Source organism: Microtus oregoni, unplaced genomic scaffold (assembly GCF_018167655.1).
Source record: "Microtus oregoni isolate MIOR12 unplaced genomic scaffold, Mior012 000049F_ref0000343, whole genome shotgun sequence".
In the NCBI taxonomy this organism is placed as follows: domain Eukaryota; kingdom Metazoa; phylum Chordata; class Mammalia; order Rodentia; family Cricetidae; genus Microtus; species Microtus oregoni.
Window position 1 is genome coordinate 879,026 of NW_024543223.1, and position 15,975 is coordinate 895,000.

A 15,975-nucleotide genomic window follows, 5' to 3' on the forward strand; every position below is an offset into this window, starting at 1 on the left:
CAAGAGCTAGTTCCAGGACAGGCTCCAAAGCTACAGAGAAACCCTGTTTTGAAAAACAAAAGAGAGAGAGAGAGAGACATAGACAGAGAGACAGAGACAGAGAAAAGGAAGTCTTGAACTGGGGAGCTGGCTGACCGGGTTAAAGGTAATTTCAGACTTCAAATCACCAGAACCCACACTAAGGGAGAATATGGACTCCAAAGCTGTCCTCTGGCCTTCACAGCTGTACCTTGCCATGAACTCATACATACACCACACGTGCACATGTACACAGACACACACACAAAGAATGAAAGACAGAACTAGCCTCCTGGGGCAAAATGGGGTGCAACAGGAAAGCACCTGGTCAGGACAGTGTGGCTTTGGTTCATCACCAAAAATGTGTCCTGGTCCAAGTCTCAAAATTCTGACTTAGCAGATTTGGAAAGTGACCTAGAGATCTGTATTTTAACCAATCAGTCTAGATTCCCCCGTTGTTCTTTTTTAAAAAATGCTACAAGATCCCCCGCAGCAGTAGGCAGCAGAAATGCTGTAGGTCCCAAATGGTGGTGGCAGGCCATGTGGCGGCAGACAGCGGGCCCTGGGAGCAGCCAGTCCCAGGCAGAGGCAGCTGCTGGTCTCAGAGCAGTAGGCAGAAATGGCTGCCAGTCCCAGAGCGGCGGCTCAAGCGGTGGTGGTGGCGGGCCATGTGGCAGCAGACAGTGGGCCCCAGGCAGAGGCAGCTGCTGGTCTCAGAGCAGTGGTGGCGGGCCATGTGGTGGCAGACAGTGGGCCCTGGGAGCAGCCAGTCCCAGGCAGAGACAGCTGCTGGTCCCAGAGCAGTGGTGGCTGAACATGTGGCAGCAGGCAGTGGGCCCCAGGCAGAGTAGGCTGCTGGTCCCCGAGCAATGGCTGGCTCCAGGCAGGGAGACACATGGCGGGGGGGGGGGGGGGGGGGGGGGGGGGGGGCAGAAGACAGAAACATGGATAGACATGACATGCAGGGTGAGGTTGAATGTTTATTCAGGGGGTTATGGAGGAGGAAGGGTGAAGGGGGGGCAGAGAGAGAGGGGGGGAGAGAGAGAGAGAGAGAAGAGGAGAAAGAGACAGAGAAGGGGGAAGGGGGGAAGCAGAGAAGTGGGGAGAGAGGCAGAAGCGAAGCTGCCTCTCCGAGAGGAAGATGGAAAAGAGAATGAGCTCAGGCCGGAAGCTGAAGATCAGCCTGCCTCAGTGGATGGGGAGGGGAATGGGTGTGGCTTGTCTCTTAAAGGGACCAAAACCATAACACCCCCACCCCTAAGAAAAGAACCCAGAGGAATAAACTTTATCCTATACCCTAAAGGCAGCCTTGATAGGAACATTCTGACTAACACAGGCTGCTGGACTTGAGTTCCAGCCAGCAATGAGACTGGCATGAACACCAGCTCACTGAAGTGCCCTAAACTGACACAGAGCACAGCTATCTCTATAGCACGGCATTCAGGTACTTGAGGTAGGAGTGTCTCAACTTCACAGGCCAGCCTGGGTTACACAGCCAGACCATGTCTCAAAACACAACACACACACCTGTGTAATGGGGTATTTAAAAGTATACTCTTTTTTTTTTTTTAAAAAAAGACAGTGTTTCTGTTAGCTCTGGCTGGCCTCAAACTCACATAGATCTGCCTGCCTCTGCTTCTCCAGTGCAGGGATTAAAGGTGTGCACCACCACAGCCCACTTTGAAAGCACTCTTAGCATTAAAATAAAAAATTGATAAAGTATCTGACAGATTCTGATTTAAAATCTAGGGTTGAAATATCAGATATACAAGACTACATCAGTAATTGATATTAGATTTATGGTTTTAGGTTGATGGATTAGCAGTGAATGATTAGAAACTCCGACTGTGTTAGAATAATCTAGGTGCTAAAAAATGTCATTTTAGGGTCCACCTCCTCTTTCTTTATATTCTTATATTGTGTGAGGGATAGAGCCTAGTGTGTGAGTGTGTGTTGTGTGTGTGGGCACGCGTGTTGTGTTATAGCATGGTCTTAGGTAGCTCAAACTGGTTTCAACCTTCACACAGTTGAGGATGACGTTGAACTTGGGGGGGGGGCTCCACCTTCCTAGTGCTGGAATTAGGTAGTTAAGTGTGTTTCACTCACTCCTAGGTTACAGCATGCTGAAGATCAACCCCAAGACCTTTGTATTAAGTAAGCATTCCACCAACTGAGTTAACCGCTGTAGCATGATTAGTAAAAACCCAGAGACAGATATTGGGTTCAACCTGAAGACCAGAAAAGCAAAGCAGCCAGCCACTGGCTCTTACCTCTACCTCAGTCCAAAAATGGTGATCCTGCCTCTAGGAATCTCAGAATAAGACTGAGACTGAGAGCTGTCTCCTCCCATTTTATAATTCTCTCTAGGGCTGGGATTTCTATGGCAAACTAGTGTGGCTACTGGGATTAAAGATGTGTGTTACCACTGCCTGGTCTGTAAGGCTGACCAGTGCAGCTGTTTTACTCTCTGAACTTCAGGCAAGCTTTACTTATTAAAATATAAATGAAATATCACGACAAATCCCCAGCTCCAGAGCCTGTAATTTTGTTGTCACTGTTCTAAGTTTTTAAAAAGTACTGAACTAGAAAGAGAGAGAAAGAAAGAACAGCCAGGGCCACACAGAGAAGCCCTATCTCAAAAAAACAAAACAGCAACAACAACATATATACACATACATAGTATATAAAAAATTCAATTAAAAAATAGTAAGCTGGGTGTGGTGGTGCATGCTTTTGATTCCAGCACTCAGGGAGGTTGAGCAAGGTGGATGGGTCACTGTGAGTTCAAGGCCAATTTGGTCTACCCAGGGAGTTCCGGGTCAGCTCGCCCCCACAGAGAAGAGACCCTTTCTCAAAGCAACAGAAATGCTTCCCAGCTCCATCTCACCCCTTCAGAATGGGGAAGACAAATGCTGGCGAGGGTACTTCGGGAGCGGACCCTTCCTGTGCACTGCTGGTGTGTGGTGTTTGTCAGCACCACGGTGGAAATCAGTACAACGGCTCCTCAGAAAGCGAACATACAGTTAGCATACACTCAGCCAGGCCACCCTTGGGTAATATCTGAAGGCCTCAGATCAACACAGCACAGACACCTGCACATGTTCATAGCCACACTCTGGGGTCAGCCTAGGTGTCCATCAACAGACAAATGATTAAGGAAATGGGACATATATACAATGGAATTGCACCTAACCACAAGGAACAAAATCATGTCATTTACGGAAAATGGATGAACTGGAGAACATCATATTAAGGGAAGTGAGTCAGACTCAGAAAAACAATTATCATATTCCATCTGTAGATCCTGGATTTTATACAGATACATAAAAATCACAAATGCATATAAGATACGAAAGTAGAAGCAAAACTATGTGTGGGAATGTTTGGGAATAATCGGAAAGGGCCAGAGTACATAATGAGTTTGTGTGGAAATGTGTTTATGAAGTCCATCCCTAGCACAAGCAATTCTAAAAACTACTGAATTGTTTGTAAGAAATCTAAATTCAGTATAAACTTAATTAATTAAATTTGCTAGTAACTAAGTATCCTTGGGGAAATTGAGCTTGTTAGGTTATGCATCCCAAGTACTAAAAAGAAAATCAAATATATTAAAATCATGAATGGAGTTCCATGTTCAAGGGGATGTAATTAAGCTGAAAGGAGGGCTGAGTGTCTAGAGGAATTCAGTTTGTTCAAGCTGAGTTCAAACATTAATCAAAAAAACGTCAAGGTCGTTTTTCTTATTTCCCTAAGTTTTTGTGTAGAGCACTGAAGAATTTTTTTCGCCCACTGAGACAGTCTCACTTCATAGTCTAGGGCTGGTCTCAAATTTTCAATATTTCTGCCTTCTTCTCCCAGACTGCTGGGATTACAGGTAAGCATCACTATGCCTGGCTCAGCAATTACATTAAAAACTTTAAAAAAAATTTTTTTTTTGCTGGGCTGTGGTGGCGCACGTATTTATTTATTTATTTATTTATTTATTTTGGATTTTCGAGACAGGGTTTCTCCGTAGCATTTTGGTTCCTGTCCTGGAACTAGCTCTCGTAGACCAGGCTGGCCTCGAACTCCCAGAGATCAGCCTGCCTCTGCCTCCCGAGTGCTGGGATTAAAGGCGTGCGCCACTACCGCCTGGCTGGTGACGCACGTCTTTAATCCCAACATTTGGGAGGTAGAGGTAGGCAGATCTCTGAATACAGGCCAGCCTGGTCTACAGAGTAAGTTCCAGAGAAAACTTGTATAGAAAAGATTGTTTTGTTTGTTTGTTTTGTTTTTCGAGACAGGGTTTCCCTGTGTAGAACTTGCTGTCCTGGAACTTTCTTTATAGAACAGGCAGCTAAAAATCAAGACAGGATCTTACTATGTAGTCCTGGTTGGCCTAGAACTTGCTATATTGCTCAGGCTGGCCTCAAGTTTACAGAGATCTGCCTCTTCTACCTCCTAATTCCTGGGATTAAAGGGATGTGCCACCACCCCAGCATTTAAGCATGTTACTAAAAAAAAATTAAATGTTTTACTTTATTTTTTTTTAAATTTTACTTTATGGTTACTGTTGTTTATGTCTGAGTGGGGTGTCATGTTGCCTGCCTGGAACTGAGGTTACAGACAGCCATATGGATGTGGATGTTGAGAACTGAGCCCAAGTCCTCTGGAAGAGCAACCAGTGCTTTTAACCACTGAGCCATCTCTCCAGTCCCCTAAAACATGAGAATAAAATTAAGGCTGGACATAGTGGCACATTTGTTCAATCCCAGGACTCAGGAGGCAGAGACAGGCAGATTTCTGTAAGTTTAAAGCCAGCCTGGTCTTCAGAGTGAGTTCCAGGACGCTACACAGAGAAACCCTGTCTCCCATAATAATAAATAATAGTAATAATATTAATAATGAGGAGAAGGAGGTGGCTTGACTGATGGCTCAGTGGTTAAAGCACTTGTTTCTCTTGCAGAAGACCTGGATTCAGTCTCCAGTACCCACACGGCACCTCACAACTATCCATGATCCCATTCTGGGGATCCAAGGCACAAATGTGGAGCACAAACATACATACATTCAGGCAAAACACTCACACATGTAAGATAAAAATAATAACTGTTTAAAAATGACACTAGGATTGGCATACGAACAGTCAGGAGGACCAATGGAACCAAATAGAAGACCCGGATATCAATCCACACATCTTCAAACACCTGATCTTTGATAAAGAAGCAAAACATATCAAATGGAAAAAAGAAAGCATATTTAACAAGTGGTGCTGGCATAACTGGATATCAACATGTAGAAGAATGAAAATAGACCCGTATCTATCACCATGCACAAAACTCAAGTCCAAATGGATCAAAGACCTCAACATAAAGCCAGCCACACTGAACCTTCTAGAAGAGAACGTGGGAAGTAAGCTAATAAATATGATGTCAGATGCCTGGCAGGAGGATTATATTGTAAGTCTCCCAAAATCCAGCCCATGACACAAACAGGCAAGGCTGCTATCAGCAGTCTCTCCCCAGTTAGCCAGACTCTGGGGAGGAGGGAGCGTGTCTGCCACTTCTTTTAGTTTTTCTAGTAGAATTTTTTGTAAAAGCTTTTTTTCAATTATAAGATTCACATGTGTTTTTAATAAAAATATAATCAGACCCCCCCAAAAAAATGACACTAAGAAAAATTAAATAAAATAAAACGAGCCACACTTTTAACTCCTTGTACCCATCGCACTCATCCCACGTAAAAGTGATTCCCTGTCCTCTGAACTTGTACTCAGCCAAGTGTGCTGTAGGTCTCTTGCAGGTGATCAGCAAACCCTAAGCAGCCTTTCCCTGCAGGCTCACAACTTCCTGCCAGACATTAATTACCAGGATGCTTTGCAACAATATCCACACTGAGAGGAGCTCATCCCTTCTAGTTCCTAACCAGACTTTACTGTTGCTCTCTACAGTTTACATGAATAGGTAGATAATCAGGACTAACCTAGGTCACAAGGGTCAGGAGAGCTATGCCAGAGGTCAGTCCTTGGTTTAATCTAGGAGTCTATAATGCAGTCCCTGCAGCCAAGGTTAACTTTGAATTTCTGCTCCTCCTGCCACCACCTCCCAAGTGTCGGGACTATAGTCCCGGCCAGCCTTCATGCTCTATCCCAGTCCCAGTCCAGCCCTCTAATCTTCAGAATCACAGCCCCATTGGCCCTAGATGCTTCCGCTTCATATCTAAGAGACCGCTCATATGAAACGTGATTTATAGAGCTGGAGAGCATGTGCCGCTCTAACAGAGGACCCAAGTTTGGTACTGGCACCTACATAGGATAGATCACAAACCACCTCTAACTCCAGTTCCAGGGGATCCAATACCTTCTCCTGGATTCTGTGGGCACTGCCACCCAGGAGGGCATACTGACCCCTCCACCCACCTTACACATATGCATAGTTTACCGTAACAAAAAATAAACTTTCAACACACATACTGTTTACAGGCCAGGCATGGTTGTGCAGGTCTATAATTTCAGCCTTCCAGAGACAGAGTCAGGCTAGTCTATATAGCTGGTTCCAGGCCAGCCAGATGGAGTGTTAAAATTTGTCTCAAAACAGTCAAACAAAAACCATTTAGTCCCTGAGGTCAAACTTTGATTTACCCTAGATGTTAATTCTTCCTTTTGGAGGGAAGAGGGTGTTTCTCAGGATGGGATTTGTCAATGTAGCCTGGCTGGCCTTGAACTCAGAGACCCACCTGCCTCTCTGGAGTGCTTGAACTAAAGGCCTGCACAATCGAGCCCGACTTTTAATTCCTCTTTTTTACACACCTTTGCTAACTTGCTCGGTCTACCCCACCTCCCAAAATGCAACTCAAATCTAAAGATTATTCTAGTCCACTCCACTCTAAATCACCTTCCTCTATAATTTCCCCTCTTCAGTCTATTTTCTACCAAGGAGCCAGAAAGATTACATTAAAATGTAAATTAGATCTTGTCACATTCCACTTTAAAGCCCTTCAGTGACTCCCTAGTGCAATTAGGAAAAAAAGAAGCGACTCCTTACCACGGGTTACATGGCCAGACAAGAACAGACCTCAGGCCACCTATTCAGAGTCCACTCCACACTTTGTCAAGCACCCCGGCACTGCGACTGCCTCTAAAACTTCACACAAACATAATCCTATTTACGCTGTTACTACATAGCCAGTCCTCCGTTAAGTGGCTACCCAGGCTTAAAGAGCACCACCAACCTGTCCAAGCATTCAGCTTTCTCTTCTACAAAGTCCTAGTCTCCAGAAGCGCTGGGCCTCTCCATTACCCATACACAATAGCCCGAGCTGGGACCATTCATCTGCTGGGGACCAGTTCAAGACCGGGAAGGGGGTCCTCAGAAAAGCATTTGTACGGTGCCTTTTACAACCAGGTCGCCCGCCTTCGAGGCCAGCGTTCTTGGCTTCAAAGCCTACGAGCTGGAGGACAGGAGGCAAAGGCAAAGCCACCTTTTTCTCCTGAGGCGTGGCTAAGGGTTAAACTTCTAGGGCCCGACTTTTGCCACCTCCAAACCTACACCTGGAGTAGGTTCCTAGAAGACGAGGCTCGGGGGCGAGATGAAGCCACGGAAGTTCAGGTCCCCTCGCCTCTCTAGCCACTCTCTATGCCAGAAAATGCTGATAGCGAGGATTCAGAACGAAGAGCTAAATAGTCTGGGGAGAGAAGCAGCCTAGAACTCAGCCCGGGACGTCTGGCCAAAGATACCTACCTGGCTCCGTGGCTGGACGGCTCCGGGCTCCTCCTCTTGTGTTCGCCAGTCGCGCTCTGCTCGATGGGATTCGTAGTCCTTCATAAGGTGTACGCGAAGACAGAACACTAAGGCAAGATAGCGCGGGGAAAGATGGGAAGCCAAAGGGCTTTTGGGAGTTGTAGTTTAAAATATTCCTACAGCAAGACATAATTGACTAGAAATACTTGAAAATAAATTTTATCAAGCGTTAGCTGTGTGAATATAAACAGCGTAAGAATCTGTACTCTCTACAAGCTATTAGTTTCTGTGTAATCTAAAATATCAACGCCAAGATACAGAGGAGGAACTCCATTTCCCATAAAGCAGTGCGCGTTGGGTGTAGCGAGAAGGGTCTCTACGAAGGCTCAGTGGTGCCAGTTCAGTAGCGAGGCAACATGGCGCCGACAATCGCTTCACGTCTGTACTCCCTGCTGTTCCGCAGGACTTCCACCTTCGCCCTAACCATCGCAGTGGGCGCCCTTTTCTTCGAGCGCGCTTTCGACCAGGGCGCAGACGCGGTCTACGAGCACATCAACGAGGGGGTGAGGGCCTGTGCCACCCTGACCTTGGGCCCGCCTGAGGGGTGACTGGGAAGGAGGGAGGACGAAAGTCAAGTCTTGCCTTACCAGGACCGGGGTGAAGTATGTCCATTGTCTTGAGACTTTACTTTCAGTTCTCTTGACCTGGTATGAGTCCCGGGCCTCACACTGACCCCACATTGCAGGGGTTGGGAGTATCGGTATGTCCTGCCACACTTCCCACATGCTCATTTGCAAAAGCTAATGCCTGAGACTTTAAAGGTCCGTACTACGGTGGCAAGTGAGTTGGAACCCCGACCTCTGCCTCCATGGGTGGTGTCAAGGGCAGCAGGACAGTCGTTAAAAGTATGTCTCCGTAGACTGTGTGGCTTATAAAATTGATGTATGTTTCAGTTCCCAAGGCCTCCCATGCAGGCAACTTTTCTTTTGACTAAAACAAAAGTGGAGGTGATAAAATCTCATGTCCTGGCTGGGAATACTGGAACTTTCCGGTTAACGGTGGCATTAAGTGAAGATCATAGTAGTAATTACCTCCTGGGATACAGATGAGGTGCCACCGTTAGGATACACTGAAAGATAGCATCCACCGTGTGTCTTAGAGAACGTGGGCACATAAAGTAGGAAATGGCAAGCCTTTTTTCACTTAACCGTTGCAGGTACTTGTGTGTATTTTATGTCATGAGGCTGTGGCTGTACTGGGAAAGGCTGGTCCAGATGGCCAGTCTGTTCTCCACTCTGCGCCGGTTTCTGTCCTCTCTCTCTCTCTCTCTCTCTCTCTCTCTCTCTCTCTCTCTCTCTCTCTCCCTCTCCTCCCCGAGGGAGGTCAGAAGAGGGTGTTGGATCCGCTGGGACTGCAGTTACAGATGGAGATGGTTGTGAGCCACAGCATGGGTGCTGGGAACTGATCCTGAGTTCTGGAAGAGCAGCCGGTATTCTTAACCACTGAGCCATCTCTCCAGCTCCTTCATTTGCTTTTCTTTTGAGACAGGGTTTCTCTGTGTAGCCCTGGCTGTCCTGGAACTCACTCTGTAACCTCGACCTCACAGAGATCTACCTGCCTCTGCCTCCCAAGTGCTTGGATTAAAACTGTGCCTCACCACCACCCAGCAACTGGTTTTCAAGACCCAGTCCACTAGTTGCCATGTTGCCAGTGGCATGGGTAGCTTCCTGCCCATACAAAAGTGTTGCCGCTCCGACCTTTGTAAGCATTTCCATTGATCGTGAATGCTCACAGATAGCTAAAGGTATCTTAAGTACGTTGTTAGAACCCACCCATTTCCATGCTTTTAGGAGGGAGAACTGTAGCCAGCTCAGGTCTAAGGAAATAAAAAGTGGCTCAGTGAAATGTCCTGAGCCCAGACATCTGTGGCTCTGGTTTGGGACCATTCTTTCAATCTGCCTTAATTTCATGTGGAAGTCCAATTTTCTCTTTCCACTTAATGAAGGTTGAGTGTTTTGCTTTTCATTTTGGTTTTGGTTTTTCGAGACAGGGCTTCTCTGTATAGGTCTGGCTAGCTTTGAATTCAGAGGTCTGCCTGCCTCTGCCTCCCAAGTGCTAGGATTAAAGGTGTGTGCCGCCACCGCCCAGCACTACTGTACATTTTTAATCAGAATTTGACGCTGATTTCTCAATATTCTTTACTTCGGACAATGAAAGTAGGTTGTAAAGTGTGAGGGCAAGGTTATAATCAGCTGTTGTGTTTTAAATGCAGAAGCTGTGGAAGCACATAAAGCACAATTATGAGAACAAGGAATAAGCCCTTGCCCCTGAGGAAGGAACGGTTCCACCTGTCAGCTGCTCACCTGGAGCTGGGCCTCAGCCTGAGGATGAGTTTGAAGATACTCTTCATGGACCACCCGTATATTGGCAAGCAATGGCTCCATCCTACGAACAGACTCTAGCTTCGGCTGTGTTTGAAGTGTGTTTGACTACAGTTATCAGCAAATAAATGGAAATTGCTCATGAGACCTGCTTTTGCACTTTTTTGACTTTCTGATCTTGGTAGTGAGAGTGTGTCCAAGCCTCATGCAAACACCTGAAGACTCCACTATTTGGAGATTTTCATTAACTTCCAAAGAATTCTGGTTTCAACACATAAGCCTAATAGATGTTGCCTTTAAGCCATTAGTTACAGTCTCTTGTTTTTATTTAATATGAATGGGTGTTGTGCCCAAGGAAGCATTGGACCCCTGCAACTGTAGTTACAAATGGTTGTGAGCTGCCAAGTGAGTGCTGAGAATTGAACCCAGATCTTCTGGGATAGCAATTGTTGAGCCATCTCTTCAATCCCCTCCATTTTTAAATCACATATAGTGGGGAAGCACTGTGGTCCTGGCCAGGAAAAAACCTTGTTCTAGGAGTCTTGCCTGTCTTGGGCTAAGGTCTGTCTTTTGCATTTTAAATTGATGAGTGATTTTTGGTTATCTCCACGTTTTTGTGGGCCACGGCCTCCCACCAGGGTTCCTGCCAAGGTCAGTTTATGAGAGTTGTGATGCATTTAAATTCTAAACCCAACAATTCTAGCTGTGTGTACCAAGGGCAACATTCAACCTTGCTGAACTTGAGATTCCTTATCTGTAAGGTGGGGATAACAGAGATAATCTATTTTACAGAGAGCTTTGTGAATTTTAAAAACTTGCCTGTAGGAGGCTGGAAGAGAACTTGCTGTTCTTGCAGAAGATTGAGGTGGCCTGGAACTCCAGCTACAAGAGGACCACACACTCTGGCCTCCGTGGGCACCACTCTCAGGCACAGCCGCATGCACACACAAATCAGTCTTCCTTTAAACCACAGACCGTGTCACAGGAGGCAACTGCTGACAGGAATGATGATGAGGACCCAGAGAAAGGGCACTATGGCTCCGTGGCAGGCAACATCATGGTGGGAAGCAAATGGCCAATGAGCAGGCTCGGGGGCGTCGTCCAAGGATGAGCTGGGGGGGGGGGGGGCAGGGATGAAGCCCTCTGAGCATTCTGGAAGGCTGGAGCAGTAGGACTGTAAGGAAGACCGATTCAGAAAAAAAAAAAAATTGTGTGGCCCTGCTTGAAGGGCATGTGATAGAAAATTGCATTGCATGTGGGTCTTGAACTTTTTAAAGGGAAACAAACACTAGGTACCACGATGTGATTATGGACTGGATCAAGAGCTCACAAGGAGGGGAAACAGCCACGGCAGAGTTGGAGGGTTCCAATTAGCTGAGACAGGGAGGTGATGGAATTGAGCCATTTGGGTTGGGCCTTGAAACAAAGCTGAGGAAGCAGAGTGCAAAACCCAAAATTTGTTATGTTTGTGGAACAGGAGATGTAAGCGGCTGAACAGGGTTGAGGGGAGTAAACAGAACCAGATCAACCTCAGAATGTTAGTGCTACTCTTAGAAATGAACACTCCTAAAAACACTGGTGCTGCGGGCAGAGCTAATCACCCTAGACACGGCAGCCTTCCTGGCTTGGCAGCAAAAGCATCGAGAAGCATGCATGGAACACGTGTAGAAAAGCTGGCTTTTGTAGCTGGGGAAGTTCCCAATCTAGGAAGGTAAAACACTCACCTACCTGCAGCCAGTCCCCTAGAACCTGCTCTGAATTAGCCAGAGAGATAGATAATCCAGAATCTTCTCTGGTGGATGATTCAGATCAGGAAAGCCATGCAGATGTGGGAGAGACCCTAGGAATCTCCTACTTTGGTCTACTTATGGCATTTCCTTAAAAAGCCAGGGCCTAGGAAATTACATTGTCATCTGTGCTGTCAACGCTTAAACTGAATGACACAAGGTGAATAAGGCTTTCAGGAATAATTTCTTTAAAGTGAAAGTTGAGGCAGGGGGATTGCAAGTTTGAGGCCACCCTGGGATTACAGATGCTTGCCACTACACCTGGATACTCTTGTGAAACACGATGTAATCCAGCTAGCCTCTAACTCACAGGGGTAGATGTGCTCACATTGAAGGCGGGCATCGCCAGTGCCCAGTGGAAGTCCCGTTTCTTGCCTACTGGGCTGACGAGGGTGAAGAAAGATGAGTGACTCTGAGGCAGGCAAACGGAACAGCTTTGAAACCTGCTACTCCATTTGGCTTGGGCCACATACATACCCATCTCCAAATAATGCTCCTAGCAACATGTTGCCGTGCTGGGGCCCCTAACTTGACAGCGATGATGAAGGAAGATACACCATTGCAAGCAGACGTGGCACTGTGGGATATATGCACAAGTGGTGGCTGTCAGTGTTGGGTCTGAACAGGACTTTAACTTTATGTCACAGATTTTTCTACCACAGTAGGATCACCACAAGGGGACAAAAGACATACCCTTGCCGGGCATGATGGGGAATGCCTTTAGTCCCAGCCCTCAGGAGGCAGCTGCTGGCAGGTCTCTCTATGAGTTTAAGGCCAGCCTGGTCTTCCAAGCAAGTTCTAGGACAGCCAGGGCTATACAGAGAAACTCTGTTCTGAAAAACAAAACAGCAACTAACGAACAAACTAAAATCCCTGGGCTCTCTTACCTGTTCAAAGCATGGTTTCAAAAGCTTTGTCATCAACAACAGGTGAGCCACAAGGCTGGAATGCTCCCAGAACTGGAACCCCTTAGGGACATACCAAGTAAAACCAGTAGGGTTTGAGATGGCTACACTTAAGAAAAAGGCAGGAGGAGTTGTTGCCAAAGAAAAGCCTCAATCAACAGAACTCCCCTTGTAAGATCCAGAAACCCAGATGCCAGGCAACCTGCCAGAGCAAAAATCACAAGCATTTGTTCTTTGTTGACTTCAGAATGATTCATTTTGGAGGTCACCCAGTCAAGGGACATTATCAGCTGCCTGGTAGCTTCTCTGCAGATCACACCTCTGATATTTGCGGGGTATAGTTGCCTGGCTCACTTCCTACAAGCATGCAGCCTGGCCTTGCTAAAATGCCTACCCTTCACTAGAGCCTACGGTGTCCGATGGGTGGCTAAAATGGGATAAAAGGCTTGGCAACTTTGCCTTCGGATTTCGTTGCTGTCTTGATCTCTGGGTCAGATTCTGCTTAACGTTGTATAGACATATGCTCGGTGCATCAACACCCATCTGTGACCCCAACTCTGAGACAAGGACTGGAGGATCCCTGGGGCTTGCTGCTCAGCCAGGCCAGACACATCAGTGAGTGCTGGGTTCTATAATAGACTGTCTCAAAATATAAAGTGAAGAATGGTTGAAGAAGATACCCTGTATCTACCTCCAACCTACACACACACACACACACACACACACACACACACACACACGAAAAGAGAAGCTGAGTGTAGTGGTGCACACTTGTATTTCCTGTTCTTGGGAGGCCGAAGCAGTAGCATTCCAACCCAAACTGGCTCCATGGTAAGACCCTGTTGTGGGGGGGGGGGGAGGAGAGAGGAGAGAGAGAGAGAGAGAGAGAGAGAGAGAGAGAGAGAGCACACTATGCTATCTGAGAAACTGAGCTGAGGCACGAGGATTGCTTAAACCTAGCAAGGTGTCAGAAAGCTACATAAATCGAATTCTAGAAGGTCTTTGAATTAATTTATTAGAAAATAGCTTTAGGCAAGCAGCACTGCCCTCAAATAGGATTTGAGCTCCTCCACAGGCCCCTAGTTTCTCTCCTATTCAGAAAAGTCTCTCCACTGGGGCGTGGTTGGACACATCTGTAGTCTTGGCTACTAGGGAGGCTACAGTTGAACCCAGAAATTCAAGGCCAAACTGGGCAGTAGAGAGATCCTGTTCCAAAAAACAGACACAAAACTGATGGAGGAAGGTCATTGGTTAAATAAAAAGAAACTGCTTGGCTCTCATTGGTTAGAGGTAGGTGGGAGGAGTAAACAGAACAGAACGCTGGGAGGAAGAGGAAGTGAGCTCAGACTCCACAGCTCTCCTCTCAGGAGCAGATGCCTGAGAGAGATGCCATGCCCCTCTCCAGGGCAGACACACGCCATGAAGCTCCGACCCAGGATGGACTAGGCTAGAATCTTCCCGGTAAAACCGGTTCTCACAGATTATTAGAGATGGGTTGATCGGGATATCAGGATTAGCCAGTAAGGGCTAGAGCTAAAGGGCCAAGCAGTGTTTAAATGAATACAGTTTGTGTGTTGTTATTTCGGAGCATAAGCTAGCCAGGCGGCCGGGGTGCTGGGGATGCAGCCCCGCCGCTCATATTACTACACAAAACAAAAAAATGCCCATTAAATAATCAATAAGCCAGAATTAAACATACAAAACCAGACGGAGCTGAAAATGGAGCTCGATGGTAAAGCACTGTCTAGCATGCATAGAGACCCTGGGTTCCACTTCCCGCACCACAGACTTTTAAATCATGAGCATCCATTCCGCTATCCTTTCAGCAAATCAGATTGGTGTGTGTGTGTGTGTGTGGTGTGCGCGCGCATATGTGTATATGTGAGTATGCTTGCACATTACAAGTGTATACATGTGTTTATGTGTGCATGGAGGCCAGAGTCAGCCTCAGGTGTCTTTTATAATTATTCTTTACTTTTTCTTTTTCTTTTTTTTTTTGGTTTTTCGAGACAGGGTTTTGCTGTAGTTTTAGAGTCTGTCCTGGAGCTAGCTCTTGTAGACCAGGCTGGCTTTGAACTCATAGCGATCCACCTGCCTCTGCCTCCTGGGTGCTGGGACTAAAGTCATGTGCCGCCTTGCCTTGATTGTTGCAGATTACTGGGGATCTAAGTTCAGGCCCTCGTGTGTGCACAGCAAACACTACCCACTGAGCTTTCTCCCAAGGCCAGGGAACCTCTAGTGAATGCCTTTTCTGTATGAAACTATTCTAGATTATGGGTATATGGTAGAGACAAGACAGCTCCCTGGTCTCTTGAAGCTGATGTGAGAGACACATACAGATAGTAGAGAAGAAATCGGGTAAGAGGTATTATTTTTTAATGTGTTGTTTGTGGATTATATGTTTGTTTTTTGAGACATCGCCTCTTTAGATGGCCATGACTCTCCTGGAACTCACCATGTAGACCAGGCTGACCTGGAACTCATAGTGATCCACCTGCCTCTGCCTCTTGAGTGCTAGGGTTAAAGGTGTGTGCCACCATGCCCAGTCCTAGGTATGAAGAAGATACAAAGGAGCCACATGCTTTCAAAAGGTAAAGATGAGGTATATCTCTGGGAGCTTGAGGCCAGCAGGCTCTACATAGTAAGAACATGAATACGTAAATAAAATACAGTGACGCTGAGTGCTGTCAGGGTGACATGGGTTTGAAAGCTACACGGAGGCAGGTAGTCTGGGAGTTCATAGAAATGACGTCAGAGATGAGATGTGGGTGGAGATCTTAGAACTCCAGGAATAAGGGCAGTTCATGCAAGGGCCTGAGGAGGGCACAAGCTTGATACTGTCACCAAAGCAAAGACATGAGTTTAGGGTTCATTTTAAAAAAGAAAAGGGAGCGGGGTGTGGTGGAGCACATCTTTAATCCCAGCACTCAGAAGGCAGAGGCAGGAGGCTCTCTGTGGGTTTGAGGCCAGCCTGGTCTACAGATCAAGTTCCAGGACAGGCTCCAAAGCTACACAGAGAAACCCTGTCTCAAAAGACCAAAAACAAACAAACAAACAAACAAACAAATAACTAATTATGTCTTAAAAAAAAAAAAGCTTAGGGGCTAGAGAAACAGCTCAGTAGGAAAGAGCACTTGCTGCTTTTCCAGAGGCCTGGGTTTGATTC

At 46.6% G+C, this 15,975-nt stretch overlaps 2 protein-coding genes across 3 annotated transcripts in view; one reads left to right on the forward strand and one right to left on the reverse strand.

The window, feature by feature from the left end:
* The window catches only part of LOC121436471 (zinc finger matrin-type protein 5), a 29,889-nt gene extending 22,047 nt beyond the window's left edge, over positions 1–7,842 (reverse strand). Inside the window, exon 1 of one of the 2 annotated variants that reach the window (XM_041636409.1) lies at positions 7,737–7,842. The gene's annotated coding sequence lies outside the window, so the exon portion shown is untranslated. Of the gene's footprint in view, positions 1–7,227; positions 7,421–7,736 lie in introns of those variants that run through there. The other variant, XM_041636408.1, reaches the window with a different exon arrangement.
* A 272-nt stretch (positions 7,843–8,114) lies between these two features.
* Positions 8,115–10,262, forward strand: LOC121436552 (cytochrome b-c1 complex subunit 9). The gene is made up of 2 exons (XM_041636555.1): positions 8,115–8,299; positions 10,009–10,262. The coding sequence occupies exons 1-2, from the start codon at positions 8,153–8,155 to the stop codon at positions 10,051–10,053; spliced, it is 192 nt and encodes a 63-aa protein (XP_041492489.1). The 5' UTR covers positions 8,115–8,152; the 3' UTR covers positions 10,054–10,262.
* Positions 10,263–15,975: the final 5,713 nt, after the last annotated feature.